The sequence below is a fragment of the Eptesicus fuscus genome, chromosome 23 (assembly GCF_027574615.1).
Source record: "Eptesicus fuscus isolate TK198812 chromosome 23, DD_ASM_mEF_20220401, whole genome shotgun sequence".
NCBI classification, from domain to species: Eukaryota; Metazoa; Chordata; class Mammalia; order Chiroptera; family Vespertilionidae; genus Eptesicus; species Eptesicus fuscus.
The window spans coordinates 8,676,139-8,684,979 of record NC_072495.1 but is presented as its reverse complement, the minus strand read 5'-3'; the positions used below and the strand labels follow the sequence as shown (position 1 = coordinate 8,684,979).

Genomic DNA, 8,841 nt, shown 5'->3' with positions numbered 1-8,841 from the left:
CTCAGGGGAGGCCTGCATGGCGGTCTTGCAAACTCAGAGACCTAAAGGAACCACAGAGGACGGTCTGAAATTAAACTTTAACTAAAAGCAGTGATGGTGGGCAGTTATGTCCTAGGCTGATATCTTCACTGACAAGGCCAACCTTTACCTTAACTGAGCCTATCTGTCTTTTTGCATCTATGATCACATACCCTTGAAATGCCTGGGTAACTCGTAACTCCCCTTTTCTGGAGCCCCTAGGGCACAACCAAATGTGGTGGGCACCAGGACAGAGACCACAAATTCCTGCATTATCATGTTAATTGTTCCTGCACCCACCTAAGTATGTGTCCATCATTTTACTTTTTATTCAATCCCAGGGGTCCCCCCCCCCCCCGCTTTGCTTTACCCCACCTCCTTAATCTATCACCGATGAATTTCATGTAACCCACCTACGTCCCTCCTTTGATTGCAACGTGTATATACAAATGTAACCCACCATTCCCTGGAGCATTATCTCAATTCGGTGAGCTTCTGCTTCCCGGCATATGTAGAAAGTTTGGGCTCAAATAAACTCACAGAAATTCTTTACAGGTTTCAATGTGTGTGTGTGTGTGTGTGTGTGTGTGTGTGTGTGTGAGAGAGAGAGAGAGAGAGAGAGAGAGAGAGAGAGAGAGAGAGACATGTTAACAGGGGTTATGAATGGGGTTTTATGCTTCCTGAGTTTTCTGACATTTTCCCTTTGGCCAAATGCACGTACTAATCACAGGAGACTATAAAACCATTTTGTCAGCAACAACAATAACAAAACAAAACAAAAACTAGGAAGAAGAAAACCAAAAATTGGTTTGGGATCCTGGTTTCTCTCGGGTGAGGTACTTACCCGAGGGGGTTAAAAAAACAGTGTTTCCGGGGTGCCGTCTGAAGACAGGCCACTGCTAAAGGCAGAGGTAAGTTGCAGAACATGGGGTAGGGCTGGGATCCCGGAGTGAGTCATCTGATAAGAGGCAAGGGCCTGGCTCCTCCCTTCCCAGGAAACGAAACCCAGGGCAGCTCAGACTTGGGCAACAGGAGAGAGCCTCCGGCGGTTTTTCCTGTCCCTGCCCAAGCATCACAATGTCGCTGGAAAATATCCCAGCCACGGATCTGGACGGGTTCATCGAAAGCCACCTCCTGCCAGACACTGCTTTCCGGAGGCAGGTCAAGGAAGCCATCGACACCATCTGCAGTTTCCTGAAGGAGAGGTGTTTCCGCGAAGGTGAAGGTGAAGTCCGGGTGTCGAAGGTTGTAAAGGTGAGCCCACCTGCCAGACCGGGGAGGGGGTGGTTGAACGGGCAGGAGTTTCCACAGAGAAAGAGACCTTGGGGGCTGGTGGTTTCCAGTTGATCCGTACCAAAAATATAACCACAGTTTGTGAAGATAGACTCTGTGATTTTTAAAATATATATTTTATTGATTTTTTACAGAGAGGAAGGGAGAGGGATAGAGAGTTAGAAACATCGATCGGCTGCCTCCTGCACACCTCCCACAGGGGATGTGCCCGCAACCAAGGAACATGCCCTTGACCGGAATCGAACCTGGGACCCCTCAGTCCGCAGGCCGACGCTCTATCCACTGAGCCAAACCGGTTTCGGCAAACTCTGTAATTTTTAAAGTAAATATACTTTTATTGATTTCAGAGAGGAGGGAGAAGGAAAGAGAGAGAGAAACATCAATGATGAGAGAGAATCATTGATCGGCTGCCTCCTGCACGTTCCCTACTGGGGATGGAGCCCGTAACCCATCGTGTACCAGACGGGGAATCGAACCGTGACCTCCTGGTTCATAGGCCGATGCTCAACCACTGAGCAACACCGGCCGGGGCAGACTCTGTAATTTTTTAACAAGTGCCCCAGTGAAGCTCATGAACCAACGTCCTAAGCCACGTCCATTTCAGAGATAGGGAAGCGGAGGCCCAGCTCAGATCAACAATCTGCTAATTAATGGCCAGGCTGAGGCGTCACCATTTATGCAGAGTCTAAATTTTGACAGGTTGCTGGTTACCAGGTGAATGGAGGTCGGGCAGGGTGGGGGGTGGAGGGGGAGAGAATGAAGAGGATAAAAGGGTTCAAATACAATGAGACACAAGGAGACTGGTTGGTGAGCACACAATAGCGTGTACAGATGTATTACAGGGCTGTACACCTGACACGTATGTGGTGTTACATTAACCCACGTTACCCCCAATGAGTTTAATAATAATTGCAAAAAGCATTATTATTATTATTATTATTATTATTATTATTTACAGCACCTACTGGCTGTAAAACCTTGAGCAAGGCACTCAGCCTGTCGGTGCCTCAGCTTCCTCATCCTTACTTCCCAATAGGTTATCGGGCTGTGCAGATTAAGTAAACCACCCAGCGTGGGCCAGACTGCAGTCTTTAATAATACAAGACAGGAAAAGCCAGGGAGCAAAGACTGCAACTTCTAGAACAAGGCAGCTGGGGCTTGAACTGCGTCTCTGCCACCTGTCAGCGGTGGCTTGGGCTGATAGATAATCTCTCTGAGCATCAGTTTTCCCACCTGTGAAATGGGAACTAATAATAATAATAATCTATACTAATAAAAGCCTAGGTGGCGTCTTGCCCTTGCGTCATCACAAGATGGCTGCCCCATGTCATTACAAGATGGCCACCACAAGATGGCCGCCATAAGATGGCCAGCAGGGGAGGGTAGTTCTGGGTGATCAGGCCAGCAGGGGAAGGCAGTTGGGGTGACCGGGTCGGCAGGGGAGGGCAGTTGGGGGCGATTGGGCTGGCAGGGGAGGGCAGTTGGGGTGATCAGGCAGGCAGGGGAGCAGTTAGGTGTCAATCAGGCCAGCAGGGGAGCAGTTAGGGGGTGATCAGGCTGGCAGGTAGAAGCAGTTAGGGTCAATCAGGCAGGCAGGCAGGTGAGCGGTTAGGGGCCAGCAGTCCCAGATTGTGAGAGGGATGTTCGAGCCCTGCGGGATTGGGCCTAAACTGGCAGTCAGACATCACCCGAGGGGTCCCAGATTGGAGAGGGTGCAGGCTGGGCTGAGGGACACCCCTCACAAGTGCACGAATTTTGTGCACGGGGCCTCCAGTAATAATAATAATGCCTGAATAGCAAAGTCCTTGGGAGCATCGTAGGAAGTAGGCCTGGCAATGCCCTCAGAACAGTGGCTGGTGCCCAGGACGTTAGCGATGGGCTCGTCCTTTTATGTAGGGAGGCTCTTCTCAGGAAACGCCAGTTCTCACGCTCCGCTCTGCTTCAGGGCGGCTCCTCCGGCAAAGGCACTGCCCTCAAAGACAAGTCTGACGCCGACCTCGTCGTCTTCCTCAGCCCCTTCACGAGTTTTTGGGAGCAGTTTCGTCGCCGGGAAGAGTTCATCCGGGAAATCAGACGTCAGCTGGAAGCATGTCAGAAACAGAAAAGGTTTACCGTGACATTCGAGGTCCAGAAACCTGGATTGCAGAACCCCCGCGCCCTCGGCTTCACGCTCAAGCGCCCCTGTTCCCAGGCGGCGGTGGAGTTTGATGTGCTGCCCGCCTACGATGTCCTGGGTGCGTGCCCCTGACACGGGCTATGTCATACTTATTTTAAAGTATTAAATGAGCATCTACATTAATCTCTTTCACAGGGCCTGGCACCTAGTAGGTGTTCGAAACTGGGAGTTCCCCAACTTTGCACCCAGGCCCCCCAGGACACCCCAGTGAAGGGCTCACAGGGGTGTGTTGGACTCGTTTAGATTTTAAATTTCTGAGGGAAGTACAGCGACATCTGTCGGACACGGTGCAAACTGCTACTATTAAGTTGTAGGAATGGATCTACTTCATACCCAGAACTGTTAGGAATTTCTAGACTCTCCAGAAAAACGCCACAACATGAAAAAAGTTTGGCAGTATCCCCTGGTTGCCATGTCCTGTGTTGGCTGCTGGGGTACAATGGTCCTAAGAGAGAGAGAAGGGGAGGAAGGGCATGCCAGGCAGAGGGCACGGCACAGGCAAAGGCCTGGAGGTTAGAGAAGATCTGAGAGGAGTGGGGGAAGTGCAAGACGCTGGGGATGGATGGGGAGGAGAGGACCAGGAGGGAGTGATGGAGAAAGCAGCCGGCACAGGGGATCCTGCGGAAGCCTGGAACCTTCATGGCATGGACCAGGCGATGGCAGCGGATGGGAGACCTGGGGGCGGGGGCGGGGGCGGGGGAGAGGGGGCTGGAAATGGCCGTTTCCACTGTATCCATGGCCAGCGAGCTTGTCACCCCAGAGCGATGGAAGTTATGGATTTGTCCCTAACAGGTCAGGTGACGGAGCACTACAGACCTCACCCTGACATCTATGTCTGGCTCATCCGCGAGTGCGAGAGCCTGGGGAAGGAGGGCGAGTTCTCCTCCTGCTTCACTGAGCTGCAGCGAGCCTTCCTGAAGCAGCGCCCAGCCAAGCTCAAGAGCCTCATCCGCCTGGTCAAGCACTGGTTCCAGAAGGTGTGGGTCCTGTCCCCACCGAGGAGGAGGGAGGAGGGGAGAGACCGTGCAGAGGGCAGCAGGAGAGGCAGCAGGGGGGGAGGCCTAGGAGGAGAAGGGAGCGGTGGAGAGGGAAGGAGGAAGGAGGGGAGAAGGGAAGGGAGGGAGGGGCGGGGGAGGGGAACATGGAGGGAGAGGTGAGAGGAAGAGGGGGAGGAGTAGAAGGGGCATGGCTTCTAGGTCCCTCCTAGCTCATGCTCTGCTTCTCTTTCTCTGGATAGAGTGTTCCCAGTTCTTTTCAAGCCAGTATTTGGCCCTGCAATATTTAGAGTTTCGGGAATTTATTACTATTTTATCTTTTTTTTTTTTTCTTTCTGCTGGTCACTACTGGTGGTGCCCTGTTTCATTGTATGCCTGGTTATTTCTATGCTCGTCACAGTACTTGAAAGTATTTGTGAGGTAATTTGGAGCTTTGGATCATCTATCTCCCTGCAGAGGGAATTTTGTTTGCTTCTAGAAGGCACTTAGGAAGTGCTTGAAGTGCTTCCTCTGAGTTATTTTTCATAATATCCTTCTAAAAATTCTTTTTATTTATTTCAGAGAGGAAGGGAGAGGGAGAGAGAGAAACAGCAATGATGAGAGAGAATCATTGATCGACTGCCTCCTGCACGCCCCGCACTGGGGATCGAGCCTGCAACCTGGGCATGTGCCCTGACCGGGAATCGAACCGTGACCTCCTGGTTGATAGGTCGACGCTCAGCCACTGAGCAACACCGGCCGGGCTCATCATGTCCTTTTAAGGTAGATGCTGTTATTACCGTTCACTTGGTAAATGAGAAAAGCGAGGCTTTGAGAGTGGTCTGCCCAGCCCGGCCCGTGTGGCTCAATGGCTGAGCATCGACCTGGCACCAGGAGGTCACCAATTCCGTTGCCTGGGTGTGGGTTCTTTCTCATCGATGTTTCTATCTCTCTCTCCCTCTCCCTTCCTCTCTCCCTAAGAATCAATAAGGACATATTTGAAAGGAAGGAAGGAAGGAAGGAAGGAAGGAAGGAAGGAAGGAAGGAAGGGAAGGAAGGAAGGAAGGAAGGAAGGAAGGAAGGAAGGAAGGGAAGGAAGGAAGGAAGGAAGGAAGGAAGGAAAAAGAGTTGTCTCCCAGAATCAGGCGAGGTTGGAGCCAGGATTCAATCAGAATCCAGAGCCCCAGCCCTAACCAGGGTCAGCGACCTCTTTCCCTAAACCACGAGGTAGTAAATGTGTTAGACTGTGGGCACGTCTCTGTCTTGGCTACTCAACGCAGGCTTTGGAGCGGGAAAGCCACAGACGGCACATGCATGAGCGTGACTGCGCGCCAAGAAAACGTTATTTACAAAAGCAGGCGGGAGGCTGGATTCGGCCATTCAGCTCATTTTTCTGGCTGTTTTTCCTCCTCTCAGTGTAAGGAGAAACTTGAAAGTTCCCTGCCTCCTCAGTACGCCCTGGAGCTCCTGACGGTCTACGCTTGGGAGCGTGCAGGCCGGCAAACGGACTTCATCACAGCGCAGGGGTTTCAGACGGTCTTGGAATTAGTCGTGAACCACCGGCAGCTGTGCATCTACTGGACACAGTATTACGACATTTCACATCCCGTGATTGGTCCATACCTGCGGAGGCAGCTCCAGAAACCCAGGTACTCGGTCCCCACAGGGCTTCGCGCCCCCTCCCCGCGTGCATGGGCCCGGGGCTCAGCTCTGGTGCCTTGGGAATGAGGAAGCGGGAGGCTCCACGCCTGTGGGTCATCTGCTGCTGCCAATGCCAGTGGCGGGCACCTTTCGGCCATCCGATCAGACTACAGGCAGCCCCGCGAGGCAGGCACTGAGGGTCTGAGCGGGGAGGAGCTGGCCTGAACCTTCACAGGAAATGAGCGCAGAAGCTGCAGTGTGGGCTGAAACAGTTGTTCCCCGGGGTGAAAAGCTTGCTGTGGGGCTAACACACCCGAACAGGAAAACGTATTATCACGAGGACCGATGTGGATGGGCCCCCCCCCATGAGGCTGGGTCCCCAGTACTGGGCGGAGCATTTCACATCCTTGGAGGTGGGCATGTTCAGCTCGCCCCATTTCACAGATGAGGAAACCGAGGCTGAGGGAGCTCAAGTGACCTACCCAAGGGCACACCCCGAATCAAGGGCACAGGTGGCCTTCCAACTCAGGTCTGTAAGGCCCAAGCGCAAAGCTCCTTTTCCTGGGTTTGCTGTTCACCAGGACACTCGGGGTGAGCCCCAGGAAGTAGCGCCCTGCTGGGCCCTTCCGCCTACCCCCAGTCCCACCTGCCCCAGGCGTTTTGCAATTACAGGAGCATCTAGACTCCGGAGACCCAGCCCAGCTCCTCAGCTGTCCCTCTCTCAATGTTGCTCCTCAGGCCTGTGATTCTGGACCCAGCGGACCCTACGGGAAACGTCGGTGGTGGACATCAAAGAGGCTGGGTGCTGCTGGCGAGAGAGGCTAGGGCCTGGATGAAGTACCAGTGCTTTCGCAAAGGAGATGGGTCTCCAGTGGGCTCCTGGAACATACAGGTGAGACCGCCTGCTCCCTCCCTGTCCTCCCTCCCTGTCCCCTCCACACAGCTTGGGGACCCTTGTTTCCACAGAAATGGCCTCTCACATTCATGTAGCTTCAGGCTGAGCTCCCGATTTTACAGTCACTTCAGAATCACGTTGACTCCACGCTGAGGGTTCCTCGAATGTCCACGTCCTTTGTTCAAAGTTCATTCTTTAATTCAGGCCTCCTTGGCCGAAGGTCGCGTTTTTAATCACTCCAGTTGTCTCATTCTTCTAATGATAACAAACATAGCAACCACTGCTCGTGGAATGTTTGTCTGGCGCCCAGCTTCTGTCCCAAGCCCTTTAACACGCATTGTTTTATTCGATCATTGAGCCTCGCAGCACCCGATGAGGCAGGTTTTCTGCTCTCGTCTCACGGATGAGAGGAGGCTCAGAGGGGTGGTGCATTCAGCGAGGGAGCGGCAGAGCTGGGACTCAGACCTGCAGAGTCCAAGGCTGGTGCCCATTCCCCTGTGTAAACAGCCTGCCTGCCCCCGCCCCTCCCCAGACCTCCAGCACCTGACAAACAGGAGACTCAGCAGCCGAGTGGCGAGGGCATGTCACACAGCTAGTAGGGGCAGCAGCCACTCCTGAACTGGGGTCTTCCCACTCCCAGGGCCGGGGTCTTTCTCACGCCAGGGGATTGGTGATGTTATGGGGGTTCCCCCGGAAGCAGACTCTGAGAGGGGGTGTGGTGTGCAGGAACCGGCACCCGTGGAACAGAGTGGAAGGAAGCAGGTGTGGGCACAGGGCGAGTCCAGCTGGGATGCAGCCCGACCACAGTGTCAGCTCCCCTCACCCCCCGGGGCCCTGGAGCTCCAGTGGCCTTGAGAGTTGGCCTCCTGCAGTCTGAGGGGGTCAGGCGGTTATACCCGCCCTGGGCCCTGGATCGGTTCCTAAATGGGGCTACTGAGGAAGGGGAGTGGCCCAAGCCAGGGGCTCCCTGCAGCCCAGGGACCCTAAAGGGCCCATCACTGAAGTCCGTTGCAACAGCCCCCCTGGCCCACGTGGGACTTGCTCCCCTTTCCTTGAGGAGGAGCCGAGTGGCCTGTCACGGAGCCACCACAAAGCCAAGGCGGGCAGCAGCTCTACAATGTGATCGTGCACTTGACTCTTGCAGGCCTAAGGAGGCAGCGGAGATGCCTGGGTAACATCTGCTCTCAAGACACATCAGCTCCCCGATTGTGGACAGCACCCTGGGTCCTTTCGCAGCGGCCTTCACCAGGCAGAGTGCCCCTCCCGGGTGGAAGAGAACAGAACACACACCTGTTGCCTTTCAGATGCAAACCAGCCAATCAGAGCCCAGACCCCGACTCACCCAGGGCAGGTCCCAGACAACTGGGCAGAGCCCACTGGAATTATTCAAACTGGCCCATCCTAGGCCTGCTTACCCGCCTTGCCTTTTCCGTGGGAACTATGATAAAGGTTCTTCTTCTTTTTTTTTTTTTTTTGTTAATCCTCACCCACAGATATTTTTCCTATTGATTTTTAGAAACAGTGGAAGGGAGGGGAGAGACAGTGAGAGAAACATCGATGTGAGAGAGACACATTGACTGGTTGCCTCCCAGATGCGCCCCGACCAGGGCCAGGATGGAGCCTGCAGCCGAGGTACATGCCCTCGACCAGAATCAAACCCGGGACCTTTCCGCACGAGGGCCAAGGCTCTATCTACTGAGCCACACCAGCCAGGGCTGTGGTGAAGGTTCTCGCCCATGTTTTCCCTCACTCCCTGTGGCTCAACCCCGGTGCTTCCCGCGTGGCCCTGTGCGGGACCCTCCCTCCTGTTTCTAGGGATCTGTGAGCATAAACGTCTTCCTTCG

The 8,841-nt window shown here is 54.0% G+C and overlaps 1 protein-coding gene across 2 annotated transcripts; it reads left to right on the top strand.

Annotated features, from left to right (window-relative positions):
• Positions 1–1,050: 1,050 nt before the first annotated feature.
• Positions 1,051–8,281, top strand: OAS1 (2'-5'-oligoadenylate synthetase 1). Of its 2 annotated transcripts, XM_054712570.1 has the most exons (6): positions 1,051–1,272; positions 3,257–3,545; positions 4,280–4,464; positions 5,878–6,110; positions 6,841–6,994; positions 8,142–8,281. In XM_054712570.1, exons 1-6 carry the CDS (start codon positions 1,096–1,098, stop codon positions 8,145–8,147), a joined length of 1,044 nt encoding a protein of 347 aa, XP_054568545.1. In that variant the 5' UTR covers positions 1,051–1,095; the 3' UTR covers positions 8,148–8,281. The 2 variants fall into 2 exon arrangements, with proteins under 2 accessions (XP_054568545.1, XP_054568546.1); XM_054712571.1 differs by lacking the exons at positions 3,257–3,545; positions 4,280–4,464.
• Positions 8,282–8,841: the final 560 nt, after the last annotated feature.